Source organism: Canis lupus, chromosome 18 (assembly GCF_003254725.2).
Source record: "Canis lupus dingo isolate Sandy chromosome 18, ASM325472v2, whole genome shotgun sequence".
Lineage (NCBI taxonomy): Eukaryota > Metazoa > Chordata > Mammalia > Carnivora > Canidae > Canis > Canis lupus.
The window spans coordinates 47,844,877-47,861,932 of NC_064260.1; the positions used below are offsets into that span (position 1 = coordinate 47,844,877).

The window sequence follows — 17,056 nt, forward strand, 5'->3', positions numbered from 1 at the left end:
GTCACCCCACAATCACCTCTGGATTTATGCTGAGAATCGTAATTCCAAATAATTTTTAAATAGACCGTTTTCTATTTTACTTGGAATCCTTGTCCAAAAAATCAGTACTATCAGGGCAGCCTGGGTGGCTCAGCAGTTTAGTGCCCCCTTCAGCCTGGGGCGTGATCCTGGAGACCTGGGATCCAGCCCACGTCGGGCTCCCTGCATGGAGCCTGCTTCTCCCTCTGCCTGTGTCTCTGCCTCTCTCTCTCTCTGTGTCTCTTATGAATAAATAAATAAAATCTTTAAAAAAAATAAAAAATAAAAAATAAAAAATCAGTACTATCAGAGCATAAATACATTTCTCCTCATAAAAAGTGTCTTTTAAGGAGCATGCCTCCTCCAAATGGAATCTTTAGTTTGTCTGAAGCTGATAAAAGTCAAGAGTCAGGAAGCCATCTTCCACGTAGAACAAAGTGACCAATACCAAAGGGACATCACGAAGCAAGTGGATCAAAAAAAGTTTATTTTGAATATTTAATTTAAAAAAAATCATACCTATGATGTGTGCTACAGAAACTTAGATACAGTAATTGCATATAAAACCCGACCTAATTGTGGTAAAGCAAGGATTATGCAGAAATGCGCTTCAGGAAGTAGATGCTAATGTCCCAGACACCCGAGACACAGAATCTTCCAGAAAGACACCACCCCTGACTGTCGCAGGTGCCGACCTGGCCTCCCCAGCTCTCAGGAAGGCAATGCACTCCCATGCAGCATCCACAGGGTGCATCCTGGGGGGAGAATCACTCTCTGCTTCACGCTTCAGCCCAGTCAATCAGGCACATTTTCCTCTCACCTGACGTGGTATTTTAGCACAGAGAACATGACTGCCTTGATGGAAAAATGTTTCTGGCGTTTACGGCAGAGAAGGCACCTGCCTGCCCACAACAAAGGGCCATTTCTCACACAGCAAACACAGGGCCCAGCTGCAGGGGGCCACGTGCAGGCGACCCGAGGTCCTCAAACCCACACAACGGGCCACGCCGGGAGGGCAGTGTGTGTGGCACTGGGTGACACCACTTCGGAGGTGGGAGCAGGGACAGGAGCGAGCCCTCCTGGCATCAGGTGACCGGGAGGGTGAAGAGGGAGGGGAGAGCGGTCTGGGAAAACATGAAGGCTGTCCCACCTGGAGTTAAAGCTGCCGCCCGTTGCACCCCTGCCCATCGTCCTAACCTCCCATCAGGCTTCCCTCTTCCAAGGACGGGGACTCCACCCAACACCACACAGCCGGTCCGAGGACAGGCAGCATGTGTCAGGGTCCCGCCTGCTGCCAACGGGGGCAAGGCCAGCATGCACTCAGGACACCTAAGGGTCCCTCAAGTGACTCCACGCGACAGTCCATTTGGCAAAAACAAAGACAATGCCTTAAACGCATAAAATCGATTACCGGAGTCCTCCTAAGGAGCATGATTACAATATATTAGCAAATTCTGTGGCATGAGCATTTCCAAAGCGTCAGCAGAAGCATGACGTATAAAAGCAGTATGTACAGCGGCCTCCTGCCTGGGCTCTGCACTCCGGCCTCCGTCCCCGAGAGCCCTACGGCCGCAGCTCCACATAGTTGGCTGGGAAGAGCCCATACCTGCCCTTGCACAACCCGCGCCACCAGCCATCATCGATCATCTCTATGTTGGTGATGATGTCGTCAGGGTCAAAGGAGATTTCGTCATCACCCGCTAGGAGAGAGGACAGGAAAAGAGGACGGTGACACCCTGACACTCGGTGTGGCCGATCTGCTGGAAGGAGCGTGCTCTGGCAGCTGCTGGAGGGACTGGTGGCCCCTAGCCGGGAGGCAGAGCACAACTTTCTTTCCACCTGCCCTGCCCTCCCCCCGCTCCACACACCTGCCCTGAGCACCTGACACACAGAACGTACCCAGGCTCCCCAACACCAGGCTTCCCCCATTCTCCCACTGGAGAGGGTACCTATGAAGCTCAAAGGGGAGCCTAGGAAGGAGCCCAAGGACACGGACTGGGGCAGCAGGTACAAAGATAAACTCACTACATTGTAATAATTACAGATGCCAAATTTCACAAATTCCACACCCGTGTAAACAAATACGTGGAATATACGTAAGTAAATAGGAGGTGAAAGCTCCTGTCCGGTGCTACGGCTGGCAGCCTGAGGATGAGGAGTATGATCTTGGAAGGTCCACAAAACGGCCCTCTAGTAGCAAAGGGAGAAATGGCTTTGCGGTGGAGACTGTCCCACACTGGACCAGAGGTGGTGGGGACACCGCTGTGAGACACACAGGGGAACATGTTGTGTGCCCAACAGGGTACATGGTAAAGAGAAGGAAGCTCTCCCGGGTCCGCCCTGTCCTCACAGCACAGCCTCAGGGGAACTGCAGGGCCTCCCAGGATGGGAGGCCACAGGCGGATTGGAGGGACCTGGCCCAACCAAACAAGGGGGGCTTGGGACAGCTGGCAAACACGTGAGCAGCCTGCAGACGTCATGACGTTTCAGGGCTAACTTTCCCACTTGGGGCTTTGAGGGTGGCCAGTGTCCTTGGTTTTGGAGAGCTCACACTGGGATCCCTAGGGGGATTGGGGCACCCATGAGGTTCAGGGATGTGTAAAAATGGAGAGAAAAACGGAATTTCTGTAACTCTGAGATTATTTCAAAATAAGTTACTTCTTAAAAGTTGTAATAAAGCTCTAGGAGGTCTAATTCCTGAGTGGAACCAGTAGAAAATGAACACCAAAATGGAACGCGGGTAGTCTCACCAGCCTGGTAGTCATATAGGGCGACGGCCGTGATCCCAAGGTCATTTTCATATTCGTCATAGGTGTTTTCCTCTAAAAATAAAACAAGATGAGCTGAGGGTCAGCCAAAGTGCCACAGGTGCACTGAGCCATCTCAACATTGTCAGCCAGCCCTCCTGGGACAGAAGAAAAGCTGCTGGGGAGGGAGGGGGATGGGGCCGTGAGCAAACCAGGAAGAGGGACCCCAGGTTTAGGGAGCAAACCCCTTGCTTCCAACGCCGACACCAGCCGGTGAGTAGGACAATCTGAGTGGGTACTGGGGCAGCTTCAGAGGACGGGTTCTTAAATTTTACAGGTTTAGTACTTCAAGGAGGGATCACATGGTGGCAAGACCATGGCCAGCGGGGCAAGGAGGCTGCACTGCCCAAATGCCTCACATCACACTCAGGGAAAAGCTAAGACACTGTCCTGAGCTGTGTTCTCTAATGAATTAAGGTTAAATCTGCCCAAATATGTTGAAGGAAACCTTACCTTTAAAGATAAGAAACTGATTTCAGTGTTTGTCCCACTGAAACATCTATGGAATTTTCTAAGTTTACAGAAATCATCTCTAAGAACATCAAGTTGCTGTCTTCATGGAGCTGGGCTTGCCCCAAGCTCCTACTTTGAGGAGCAGTGGAGGCCCCTTCCTTCAGTCACCCCACCCGCCACCCCAGAGCAGCCAGGGCCTTCCTGGAGCCTCCATGGGAGTCCATGCCAAGCCCCAGGGCGTCTGGCACCCTCTCAGCAGAGAGGTGAGGACCCCGCATCAAGCATAGGCAAGGCAGGGCACGTCAGAGAGCTGGATGTCACTCGCACAGAGGAGCAGAGGGGGATTTGGTGGGATGCCCTGCCCCCTACCTGCTTGATAGTGGCCCGAGGTCTCTGTGGCCTCATAGACTGCATCAGGGGCATAGGCCAGGCCCTGCTGGCTGCTGGCATCTTGGTAGTCGGCGGCTTCCATGCTGTACACAGGCTCAGGCTCAGCCTTGAATGAAGCTGCGTCCTGGGGAAGGGAAGGGTCAGGAGACATTTCCTGTGGCCCATGCCAGGTCACCAATACGCGACTACTTCTTAGTTCCAGGGGATCCGCAACGTGGATATGTGGATAAGGAGGCATTACCTGCTAACATTTTGAGAATGCTCGGGTTCTAATCATGCCATGGCACCAATAGGAGGACCACGTGCCATTTCCTGCTGAGTAACCCCACTGTCACTCTAAAGTCCTACAGTGATTAAACCACACGGCCTGTGGCTGACTCGGGGCAGGTCTGGCCCATGTGTAAAGGCCCAGGCCGTGGAGGCTGCCTGATGTGCCCGAGGACCAGCCAGCCAGCCATGCCTCTAATGGCAATGTCACAATGTCACCCACTGCACCGCCCAGAGCAGCCCCATCCCCAGCCAGTGGGGTTCAAGTCTCCCCAAATCCTCTGGGGGAAGGGAAGGGAAGAGTAATCAGCAAGCCACGAGCTAGCACATATGCTCAGAGAATCAACACCAGGCTGTTCAGTCATCATGACTTGTAACCCTAACAGAAGTGGCTTTAGTCTGTGATTCCAAACAGGCTCCATCTAAAGGCACCCTTGGGGGTCAGATGAGCAAGGGACATACAGAAGAACCAGCAGGGTCAGGCACTGGCTTTCAACGGCAGATGACTATCGTGGCTCAGGCAGCCCGTGAGAGCTACTAGGGAGGCCACGGAGAGGGGACTCAGCATCCAGGACAGGCATGGAGCCACACAAGGGTCACACTGCAAGGGAGGGACAGACCCAGAGCCTCCTCTGGGTGTGTCTCCATGGATGTGCAGGTGGTGCCCTAGAGGGTTAGAGGCTGGGTGATGAGTGTGGGGGCACCATGCTGGCTGCCTAGCGGATCCTGAGCAAGTTGGGGGTGTGTGTGTGGGGTCCCTTTTCCCTGTATTCTGGCCTAAGTACCTCTGCCCCTGGTGTACCACACGGTTCTGGCAGAGCTTCTGGTCAACGGACCCACCTGTACTCCCGTTAAGGACAGCACATCATGCCAACCTTTTCAAAGGACCAACTCCTCAGTGACTGGCCTAGCAGTGGAACAGGACAAGGGGAGATGGCTCAAGGCTCCTCCTGCCACTAGGTATGAGCCACAAGGCCGTGCCACAATGTCTACGAGTCCAGGAGGACACAGCCACCATGCATAGGGAGCGGCAGCTCGGAGAGGGCCCTGGTGCCAATGGGACCCTGGACAACCCCAGAGACCCAGGCTTGCTGCCCAGAGCTCTCCTGGATCATGAGCTACCCAGAGGGCTCACCCCTTTCAGTGTCAGCAAAGCAGAGGTAGGTTCTATTCCTTACAACCCAATGGCCTCTGAGGATGTCCCGGTGAGAGAGGAAGGGCATGGGAACCAGGACAGTGGCCATGGGGACAGAGGGGACAGGATGCAGGGCTCAGCTAGGTGTGGTCACGGAGGCAGTGACCACACCTAGGAGGTGCTCCTGAGAGCAAGCGAGGAATGGTGAGGCAGGCAGCCCAGTAACTCAGAGCCCAGGAGAGGATACAGGTCCTAGGAACACAGGCAGGTAGTCACAAGGCACTGATGATGGGAATGAGGGTAAGGGCCAAGGACAGTCGCTGGGGAATATTCAGGAGGGGCTGAGGGAAGGACAGCTGGTGAGGGCGACTGGTGAAGTCAGGTCATGTAGGAGGACGGCAGCCGGGTGCCAGGAAATGGGTTTCCAGGATGGAGTATCGTCAATATCAAACGTAACAGAGAGTAAGATAAAGACTAGAAATGGTCTACATGGCAATAAGAGACCCGACTGGGAGGCAGCAGGCTGGGTGAGGAGGGGCCCCTGCACACGGGGAGAGACTGAGCATGTGGCATGCACCCTCTAGTGCTCAGGAGGGCTACTCCTTAGGCCGCCCTCCCAGCTGTGGCACTGGGCAGAGTGGGGTAGGGTTGCTGCCCCATGCACAATGGCATCGACCTGGGAAGGGAGTCTATGGGGAGTCAGACTCATTTGCAAACTGAACGAAAACACCAACCTCATAGACAGGGCTTGGAGGCGGCTTCTCCTGAGCTGGCTGAGGAGTCGGGGATGCAGGGGGCGTTGGCTTTTGGGCCTGGGCTTGGGCTTGCTCCTGAAAACAAAGACAGGTGGCAGAATGTTACCAGGTTGCCTCAACAACACAGTTTCAGAAAAAGGTCCACCCGGGCTCACATTACAGCAGATCACTGCTGGAGCAGAGTGCGGGGGGGGTACTAAGCATGGAGACTCAGCACCCATGACCATAAGAACAGAACACAGGACCTCAGGGGCCCCTGTCCTCCTGCTGCCACCACATAAACCACAGGGTACATGCAGCTATGTGGCAACAGGCAGGCTGCTGCCCCGTGAGCCGCCCAGACCGCACAGTAACCAGATGAGGACCTGGAGGCTGAGCTGCTGCTGTAGTGACAGATTTCTGGGGACCTACGAATGGGTGTGTGCTGCATGTAGGACAGATAGGAATCATTAGGGGCCAGGTAGTGGGCTGTAGTAGACAGAATAATGGCAGCTCAAAGACGTAGACACCCCAGACCCCAGGTCCTGGGAAGAGGTGGCATCAGGGTCAAAGGGACTGAGGCTGGAAGGAGTCACGGACAGGAGGCAGGAGACATCTCAGGTTCTTGGTGGTCCCAATGTAACCACAGGCCCTTCCCTCTCAGAGGGAGGGAGGCACAAGAGAGACACATCAGAAGATATGACCACGAAAGCAAAGGCTGAGAAGGGTCCCAAGCCAAGGAAAACGCGGGCGCCTCCAGAAGCTGGGAAAGGCCACGAGACAGGTCTCCTCTGGAGCCTCCAGAACTGAGAGGGTACACAAGTGTTCTCTAAGCCAGAGCCTAGGGGCATGTGGGATGGTAGCCCCAGAAAACCCCTGCAGACAGCAGAAGAGGGAGGACCATGAGGGGCACGTGCCGGGGAGCCACAGAAGCAGGAACGGACCATCCTTGGCCCCGACTGCACCAGCCAGACAGTCCAGTTCACACACTACTTAGACCCACCCACAGCCCAAAACACCCAGGTCTGGGGAGACCCGGGCTGCTGTTCACACCTGAATCACTGTACAGAGGTCTGTGACGGCCCCTCTCATAGCTGGCTGGCTACAAAGAGTTCCTTCTCACCAGGAGCCAAGACATGAGAGTCCAGCACACCTGGACCCACGCGGACGTCCTGCCCACCCGCCAACGGAGGGAGCCCCACCCCCAGCCAAGAGGACTCTGGAGTGAGGACTGAGGGGGTACTGGCTCACAGGGACAAGCAGGCAAGGGCGGGGGCTGGAAGCGGAGGACAACACCACAGAAGGGACAGTAAGACAGGGCAGAAAAAGGCGCCAGTACATGTGCTGCCGAGGCAAGCGCCAGAGAAAGGTGCGAGGACAGAACCGCGGCGATGCCCTCCCCCTCTGCAAGCCGCCTGCTCCTGCTGACGGGACCCAGCAGTTACAACCTGAAGACATAACATGAGCAAGGCGTTGTTAATCATTTGAAAAGACCGAGACACATCAAGAAAAGCGCCTTCTAGAGTAAATACTCATGTGTTGAATAAAGAAAACCGAACTTCTAGGCTTCTTCCAAAGTTTCTAGTGATTATGGAACGGTAAAAAGAGGTAATTCTACAAATTTGTTCTTCTTCTGTGTGTGATGAAACAACCATCAGGGCGTATTTAATTCACATCTCTGGTGCCCACCGCACCATCCACCTCAACCATCCATTCCCCCCTTCCGCCCGACGGGGGTTCTCCGAGCCCTAACTACTGATTTTGGGGAGGAGAGGTCTATAGGGTGGAACAAAGCTTTCTGGGTATGAAAGAACTCCATGGGCTTTCTTCTCTGATTCACTTCGTAACTATCTGAGAGCAGGTGGGAGTTCATCCTGCTCCAGAACCCGAGGCCACAGCACGGGGAGCTGCTGGGCGCAGGCTGCCTGGTCCGCAGGGGGTAATGTGGACACCCAGGCTCAGAGAGAAGCCTGGGGAAGGCAGGCGCACAGGCCCTCCCGCTCACCGCCCGCAGCCCCCGCGCCAACCCCCTCCGGCAGACAGGCAGGGCAAAGAAGCACACACAAATAAACGCAAGAGACCCAGGTACAGAAAGCACCAAGAGTTGAAAAAAGCAGAAAGCGGGTCTGATGCCCTACACAGAGTTCCTTCTGTATCTCAGCCTTCTCTCCACAAGACAGGGGCTCCAGAGGGTGACAGGACAGAAGAGAGACTGTCAGGGACACATCTGGCCTGGGTCTCAGAGGAGGGAGAATTTCAGAGGCCAGTGGGCTTGCAGGTCACCAGGGCACTGGAGCAGCAAGGCTGACCAGCTAGTACATGTGGCTGAGAGTTACAGTTCCTAGGAGCCAAGCCTCGAACGAGGCTTCAAAACGTTTTCCACTGAGAACCTTCTAGACCACAGGCCCAGGACGACACACACTCACATGCAGCTGCCTCCGGGCCTCCTCCTGCTCCTGTCTCTCCTTTGCCATCCTCTGGGCCTTCTCCGCTTCTGCCTTCCGTCTGTCCTCCTGCTCCTTCTCCTTAGCCAGGTTTTCAAAGTTGGCTCTGATGTTACTTGTTCTGCTGTTCACTGCAGCGGGGAGGAAAGATGCACGCCTGGTGTCAGAGTGGCACTGTCTCTCCCACAACCAAAACCCTGCACCAGGGTGGCCTGCCCCTCGGGGTCCAGCCTGGCAGGGAGGCGTCCCCCAGCTTGGTCACCTCCCCAAGTCCCAGACTGGCCGCTGTGCCTCCATCTACTGCACACTCTGCAGGACTGCCGGACATCGAAGTCTGGTATCTGGAATACTGTTATATTCCAAACAGTACTTCACCAGCACATATTTAGGAGGGGAAAAAGGACATTTTCCCTAACAATGCCCTTTGAGGACACTGTACGAAGCATTGATATTCTATAAATCTCAAGCCCTGAGCATACACCTGCCAATCTCCTGTGGTGGACGGGAGGGGGGCATACACACAAGTTCTGTGGTGGCTTGAGGAAAACCATTTGTGTGCTGAGCTGCAAGTTATGCTGATTTTTCACGGAACACAAGTAACTGACAAACTATGGGTATGTGCCTTTTGGTACTTGGCAGACACTCTCTCTAAAATGAATAAACTCAATCTATCATGTCAAGAAAACGGCAGTATCTGTTGTCATGGGGAAAAAAAATCAAGTTTTCAAGAAAAGTCAGAATTGTGGAAAACTTGACAATTTCCCAGTTTCACTTGAGGACTTAAATACGACTGATAACATTAATGAATGTAATTGGGGGTACCAAAGACTGAAAAGACACATTTGGAAGTTTGGCGTAGCTCAACAGTCTAGTACTTTGCAAATGTCCAGTGCGTGTTCGAGAACCACGCAGTTTATAAGGGAGTCTACCCTCTAAGAGAAGCAGGAAAGCACTGCCTGTCCCAGTGCAGGATCACATAGGCACATCCGTGGTGACCGGAGAAGCTACAGTAATGCCCTTCTCTTTTCCAACAGCGTGTCTGGGGGAGTCCAGATTTTCTTCCAAAACATAATTCACCGTAACAGATCAGATGCAGAACCAGCTCTAACAACAAAGATCTTTTACTAAGGAGATTTATGGACAGCAAAGCAATGCCACGCTTCTGCAAGGGTTTTGTTTTGAGAATGTAGTTACTTCTTCCATTAATAGTATTACCGTTAACATGTGATGTTTCATTGTTTTTAAGCGAATTAATAACATCTCAAATTCTTCTGTTTTAATCTCACTACAACAACGATCAGGAGACACAAGCCCCACAAACGATCCCTATGAGTGCTGAAGTGTTCTGACACCCCCAAGTCTGGGAACCACTGACCCAGGGCGTCCACAGGAAACAAAAAGCATGCCCTGCCCATTGTCCATTTACCACTTTCTATGTTTCCCCCGACTCAGGAATACTCCTAGAGTGTGGCTCATGGGCTGAAGCAGGTATAGGGCACGTTCTCTCATGGCAGCAGCCTTGCACAGGGCCCGCAGAGAGAAAAGGCAAGAGCATCTACTTCAGCTTCCACACAGGTGAGTAACACACTCCTCACATCACAGCCATAGCTGACTGGCCCAACTGGCCAGCTGGGGGCAGGGGGGGTCTGTGGCCTCAAGAACCTCCCAGAACCTGGTCCCCAGCAGTGAGGAGGGCCATTGTGGATGGGCGCTTAGCCCAGCTCTGCTTTGGGAGGCACCCCACCAAACCAATCCCCCGCTGCCAGAGCGCTGCAACATGCTGCATCTGCAGGGATACCCAGGCCTTTCATCAAGGTGTAGCAAAATCCCTTCCTCATGGTGAACAGAACGAGGGTGCTCTCCAGCTGCTCCCAGCTTGCATGGTACCCACCATGGTAACACTACATGGCATAGGAGCTCGTCCTGGTGTCTGCCACAACTTACCTGCCTCGACAGGGACAGTCTTCTGATAAGCAGGGGCCACCTGGGCGACATCCTCGAATGTGGAAGCATTCTACCAAGACAGAAGCAAGAAATCAGGGGAGCACTTTTCTTACTCTCCATACCCTGAAAGGGTTTCTGCCTCCCCCGGAGCTTCCAAAAGAATCATGGAGGGAGCCCAGCGTCTCATATCCACCTCTCTGCCGTTGCATGGAAGGGCTAGGGCAGTAAGACTACCCTATATGACACTGCACGGGAGGGTACAAGCATCTGTCCTGACGCACACAAGGTACAATGCCAAGAGCAAACCCCGATGTCAGCTAAGGACTCTGGGCAACAAACATGTGTACACAGACTTGTGGGCTGTAACAAGCACATCACCCTAGGGGATGCTGGTAACTGGTTGTGGGAGAGTTTGTGCATGGGCGAAAGCATGGGTGTACGGGAAACCAGTCACTTCGTCCCGTATTTGCTAAACCTGCTCTGAAAGTCGGTCAACAAACCCCCCCACCCCAAAAATGCAGGTTGGCATTCGTGCAATCATGACCCAAGTATGTACTCTTCTCAAACCCCCTCTCCCTGGCCACCAAGAGAGGCTTGAGTGTTTGCAGGGAGCCCCAATGCCTCCACTCTGCTGGGGACGACACCCTGGGCCATGCTGGAGCCTCACGGGGCCCGACCGTCCACATTTCCCAATGTGGGAGATCCCCTATTCCCGTTCTGCAGGGGATCCAACTGCCAGAGCAAAGCAGACTGTCCACCCAGATGCACACAGACAGGTTCACAGGCCCCACCGGCCATCCTCAGTTTCCCTGTGAGTAAACACCTCCTGGAAAAACACAACAGGGGCTCAGGACACTGCTGCTTTTCGGACTCACAACATGAGAAGGAAAAGGGCCTGGAGGAGGCAAGTAGCTGAAGCTCACCTGACTGCATGAAGCTGAGGGTGAGCAGTGCTCTGAGGAGTGCGTGCCTCCCTGGAGTGCAGCACAGGTGGCACGAGGGTACGAGACCCTACCTGCCCCCCACCCTCCACATACACAAGCCCTTCCAACCCAGCTGTGCCCCAGTCCGGGGGTCACCAAGCCATCCCTGCTGCTCTCAGGGGTGACTGCCAGGCTCCAGCTGCACCACAGCCTGCCTTGTCTCCAATTCTCCAGCATACTCCCTGGAATCGTCCCTGGGGGCTTCTGTCCTAGTTGTGCTGTCTCTCCAACACCCCTACCTCCTCCTTACTGACCAGAACCCTCTCCCTCTGCTGCTCCTCCTCAGCGCAGATTCTGCTCCCCATTCCTCAGTCCAGCCTGCCAGGCACCCCTCACCCATTTCCATCAGTCCCAGCAACTATGTAGACACAAGTCCCAGCAACCCCACCTCTCTCAGGTATGACCTCAAGTCACCGCCTGACTGTGAATCTCCTGTACACATTTATCAGAACCTGGGTAGTCACCATACCTTTCCAAGCCTGTACCCTGCCACAAGCTCCCAGGGCCTATATGTAGTCACGTAATGGAGCCCCCTGGGTGTCAACATCTATATGGTCAGCTGTGAGCCCAATGGAAGGACTCCAGAAGGACCAGCCGGGTCATCGGTGACCGTGAGCCAGGCACAGGCCTGGGTGGGATGGCCTTTGCTGAGCTGAACTGAAGGGATAGAGGCCTCCCAGTTCCAAGTGGAGCAGCTGCACACTGCCCATAAACCCAACACTCTTGACAGAGCTGGACTATAAATGCGAACCGTCATCCAACAGATGTTTAAGACTGACTTGCTGAGACTCTGAAGCCACTGGAATGGACAAAGTCCCTGGGGAGAGGAATAAATGTATCCCCAGGGGAAGGCAGTAAGAAAAGCCCAGCAGTTAAGCTCTAGCCCTAGACAACCCGTCCCATGGGCCTTCTGCAGCAAGGCAGATGTTCTGGATCTGCATGCTCCAACATGGGAGCCACCACCCAAATGTGGCCAATGAGTTCTCCTACCATGGCCTCTGCTACCAAGGAACTCAATTTCCAATCTGGTTTACTACTAATTTGAATTCAGACAAACACACATTCTTGGGCTGTTGTGCTGGCCTAAAGGCTAAATGCCCCGGTTCCAACGGTGGACCAGCCACATGCCTTGGTGTTGTGGAGCCTGCCTGGCCGGGGCCCAACTAGAAAACAGGCAGGGATAGTATCTGCCTCACAGCAGATACTGGGAGAGGACAGCCCTGGCACACAAGAAGCACCATCCAAGTGCCCATACTACTGAAAACATGAGCCAACAGCCCCGAGGCCACCCACAGAGCAGCAGCACATACCAAGAGCTCTGTAAATCCCCAAACCTTTCAGGAAAAAACATTCATCCCTGGGTCAGAAATACTCACCTTATCCATCCGATCCTTCTGCACCCCATATTTTCCACCGAATCCTTTGGAGTAGTCTGAAATACGGCACAACACAACACTTACTCTTAGGTCAAGGACCAGCACAGTACCGCCAGCAGAGGCATGCAGACAGATCCAGAAACAGCCCAAGAAAATGCACCCAGCGCAAAAAGAAACAAGAACCGCCACACAATGGGTCTTTACTTGCAAGGTGAGTTTTGTTTCTACCAATGGTATTCAGTAGACAGGCAGGCGTGAGGCAGGAAAGAGGCGTGTGCATGCTTTCCGCATTCTCCCGAGGGACAGAAAGGGTGCCGGGCACGGGCTGGCAGGCGGTGAGGGCGAGGAGGCCACAGCATGGGCCGGGGAATGCACCGCTTCAAGAGCACAGTCTTCCGCCCAGCAACAGCTGACCATCCGCATCCCTTCCCACGTCCTGCTCTACTGAGCGCTAAAAGGAGGCTCAACCGCAGGCTTCTCTTGCTTTTTAAGAGAAAAAACAATTCCATGGGAAAATTCTACCAGCCAAACACTTATGTCACAGCAACACAGATCTACGTGACAGTCACACCGCCATGCAGCACTGATGCCACGTAGAGCAAGGCCGTGTCCATGCAGTCTGCTGGATCGACCCAAGTGGGTGCTCCTGCCCCACCGGGATCCTGGCATGTGTGGCTACTGCTGGCACTAGGAGCCTGAACTCTGCCGAGGAACTCAGGCCATCATCACTCCTTTTCCAGCTGTGCTCCCCATTCTACCAACTCAGTCCAAATTTTGACGGTAATTAAAGAAGGAAAAAGGCATCTGCCAGAGTCCCAATATATCATACACCTAGAAATGCCCTCTTTTCAGCTTTGCGCACATACTGTTGGCTCTGTGTGAATAAGTTACACATAGATGGTGTCACCCAAAAAAGAAAAACAAAAAAACATCCCCACCCCAGGGAAAAGACACCACTACAGGGAAACACAGAAACCACACAGACCACACCTGCCTCGGGCCTCTCACTGCCACCTCACCTCGGGTCTACGGCCCGTGGCCAGGCTGAACCAAAGATGCTCCCCTGTCCCGGGGGCAATGGGGCAGCTCACTCAGTGACTCACAGTGGTCAAGGTCAGCAGCAAGAGCTCCTGGACAAGGTTGCTGGGAGACCAAAGACACCTCACCCCAGAAACGAGTCACATTACGGGGTCAGACTGACATTAACCTGCAAACTGCCGCCTCAGCTTACCAAACACAAGTTCTAAAGGGCATAGGGGCAAAAAGGGGAAGGGAGCGAGAAGGGGTGCAAGTTAGCACCACTGCCTCATAAAAATGGGTTTAAAACACCCACGTGCCCTGACAAGTGAGCGCGGGCAACTGAGAAGGCTGAGCCCATGAAGTCTGTGCTAGAAGTGGCTGCACCGGGAGGGGAGGCAGGGGGCAGGGGGCGGGGCTGATGAGCGACTATGCCTTGCTGGGACTCGTGCTTGGCCAGTCTCTCCTTGTAATCAAACCCCACAGCACAGGAGTCCTGCCTCTCGGACTGAACACCAAATCTGCCTCCGAAACCAGCCTTATAATCTGAAAATCCACAAGCAACAGTGGAGAAAACCAAGAAAGGAAACACAGTTTGGTTAGAATCGTGTGAGCAAGGGCAAGAATCAAACACATCATTTAAAGAAAGCAGAGCCCTGCTGAGCTCAGGGGCTGGAGCCAGCTCCCGGGCTTGTGGACAGTCCAAAGTCAGTTCCGAGGTTACAGGACAAACTGAAACTCTTAATACTTCAGCCAAAACCTGGAAACAGGTTAGGAACTGCATCTGAAATAGTTCAGATAAAGCACTCCATGCTTTGAAGTTTCCTTCTGGGGTCCTACCCGTGCTGCAGACACGAGAAGGCATCTCTGTGCGTGTGAAGAAAGAGACATGTTGTACACCAGTATCATGGGGGCCCTGCGGGTCAGCCCCACTTCCCAGTGTGCCAGCTACAAGGGCAGGTACAAGCCCGGGTCAACCCTGGTGGTGCCCCCCACCCAACCCCGCAGAGCCTATGTCCCCTGGACGGTATCCATCCTGTCACAAACACGCTTCTGAGTGGAGGCAGCGTCCTGCACACTTCATCAACAAGAATTCATCAGTGGGCTGAAAGCAGCGCTCCCCAGGATGCCTGGGCACCACCAGGTGTTTCAGGAGCACAGGGGAGCACAGAGCCTCTGGGCCAGCAGCTCCCGGAGGGGGCTAATCGCTACATTGGCTGAGGAGTTATTCAAAAACATGGCAGGCACAGGACAACCCCAAACGGTGGAGAGAAAACGACACACTACAGAAAGGTAGCAAAAACACAGCACATTGATAGGCCTGTGGACGAGAACAGACAAAATTCAGAACGATTTCTGGTAGGAGTAAGCAAAACAAATGTACCTTTTTGGGATTCGTGCAGCTGCAATTTCTCCTGGTGATCCCAGCCAAGAGCACATTTGTCTTGTCTGTCTGTCTGTACACCAAATTTTCCTCCAAATCCTTTCACGTAGTCTATGTGCACAAGAAAAGGCCACAACCGTACGTCAGTGGGGAGCTCAGGTGGCAGGGAGTGGGCATGTTCCCCATGTAGTCACACACACACGGCTCACTGAATCCACCCTCTCTCATCCTTCACGAAGAGCACCTCCATGAAAACATCTGGACCACAGCCTGATCTACAGCCTCAGGACTGTGAACACAGACTGGACCTCACCTGAGAAGCTCCAAGGCACACGGCCTAAAGCAGCCAGTGAGCCACCACAATTTATCTGCAACACAGACGCACAACACATGGCCATTATTTATGACAAGCCATCGCTGGGGTACTGAGGACAGAGCCATGTCAAGATACGGTTTCTTAATCTGGTGGCTGTGTTTCTGGACTTGCTATTTCAAAGTTTGGAACGTAATTAAAAAGAGGCATCTACTTTAGGGGTTCCTGGTTACGCTTTCCATTTCTGTTGCGGCCAACAATCATCCCATTACCAGCTGCGGGTGAGAGAAGAGGAGAGAACGGGAGGCACCTTTCTGGGACTCGTGTTTCTCTGTCTTGCCCTGGTATTCAAAGCCGACAGCACTCTTGTCTACCTTATCCTTGTCAATGCCGTACTTGCCACCAAAACCCTTCGAGTAATCTGCAAACGAGAAAAGTACTGTTTACACACCAGCAACAAAACCAGTGAGTAGGCCGTGGATTCTTTGAGAAAGTACTTTTATCACCCAGTTAAAAACAAAACACACAGGCCAAAACTCTTTCAGGTACACTGTAAGATCACTAATACAGAGCGCTCCAGAGTGTTATTGTGTGTGTAGCAACAAAAACACGAAGAATAGCAAGTGCAGCAGATTTTCACAACTGTACTATCTTTCCTTCATTCCAAAAGAGATCACAAAACAAGCATGTTATAAAGCTTTTGGGAGGGGCATCTGGGTGACTCAGTGGTTAACTGTCTGCCTTCCGCTCAGGGCGTGATCCCAGGGTCCTGAGATCGAGTCTCACATCAGGCTTCCCACAGGAAGCCTGCTTCTCCCTCTGCCTGTCTCTCATAAATAAATAAATCAAATCTTTAAAAAATAATAAAATAAAAATAAATAAAGCTTCTGGGACTGAGAGGAGCCACCAGAGCCATAGAGGCAAGCTTTTAAAAGGTCACACTATGGGCACTTGTGTGGCTCAGTCGGTTAAGTGTCTGCCCTTGGCTCAAGTCATAATCTCAGGGTCCTAGGATCGAGCCCCACATCAGGCTCCCTACTCAGCAGAGTCTGCTTCTCCCTCTCCCACTGCCTCTGCCCCTGCTTGTGCTCTCTCTTGCTATGTCCTTAAATAAAGCTTTAAAAAAATATAAATAAATACATAAAAGGTCACTCTGCTTCATAAACAAAAGCCGCAGAGGTGTGCTGGGAGTACCCTCAAAGAAAGAGGACAGATGTGGAGCATCTTCCAGAAACCATCACTTCCACCCAGAGCTAAGTCACCGACATATCTCCATACTAAAGCATGGCTCTACCAGGGCCACATTCCCAGAGCAGACCACAAAGATCAAACCCTTTGGGGGAAGGCCCAAGGCTGCAGAGAAACCCTGTCTGCCCCATGCCCTTTGGCTTCTGCTCTCTGACTTCTCAGAAACGGTTTTCATTCCTCCTCAATGGCATGTCCAGGAGAAAATCTGAATAGCAGTGTGCAGGATCTAAGTGCAGGCCCGGATGAGCACCGTGCGTACCATACTGGGCAGAGGAGCACAAGTTTGCTCCAAGTAGAAGAGGCAGAGTCTAAAGAGACCCTGTGGGGCACACTGTGTGCCAGGACTGTGGCCTCAGGGTGGGTGGGCAGGCCAGGTATGACAGGAAGTGACACCCACAGCCAAGTCAGCTGCCCCAAAGGCCTCACTGCCACTTCCCAGGCAACTGACACGCCCATGGTGTTTCCAATGGGCATTTTCATTTTTGTCTTTTATTTATGTATTTTTAAAGATTTACTTATTTATTCACGACAGACAGAGAGACA

At 53.1% G+C, this 17,056-nt stretch overlaps 1 protein-coding gene across 9 annotated transcripts in view; it reads right to left on the reverse strand.

Annotated features, from left to right (window-relative positions):
• Positions 1–488: 488 nt before the first annotated feature.
• CTTN (cortactin) overlaps positions 489–17,056 on the reverse strand; it is a 32,053-nt gene continuing 15,485 nt past the window's right edge. For 3 of the 9 annotated variants that reach the window (XM_035701948.2, XM_035701949.2, XM_035701950.2), the window contains exons 9-18: positions 15,576–15,686; positions 14,953–15,063; positions 14,004–14,114; positions 12,552–12,607; positions 10,193–10,262; positions 8,231–8,379; positions 5,805–5,900; positions 3,648–3,912; positions 2,769–2,840; positions 489–1,718 (exon numbers count right to left, since the gene is read on the reverse strand). In XM_035701948.2, coding sequence (XP_035557841.1) covers positions 1,582–1,718; positions 2,769–2,840; positions 3,648–3,912; positions 5,805–5,900; positions 8,231–8,379; positions 10,193–10,262; positions 12,552–12,607; positions 14,004–14,114; positions 14,953–15,063; positions 15,576–15,686 — 1,178 coding nt within the window. In that variant the 3' untranslated portion in view covers positions 489–1,581. Of the gene's footprint in view, positions 1,719–2,768; positions 2,841–3,647; positions 3,913–5,804; positions 5,901–8,230; positions 8,380–10,192; positions 10,263–12,551; positions 12,608–14,003; positions 14,115–14,408; positions 14,436–14,952; positions 15,064–15,575; positions 15,687–17,056 lie in introns of all 9 variants that reach the window. The other 6 variants (XM_025451789.3, XM_025451791.3, XM_025451793.3 and 3 more) reach the window with 5 other exon arrangements.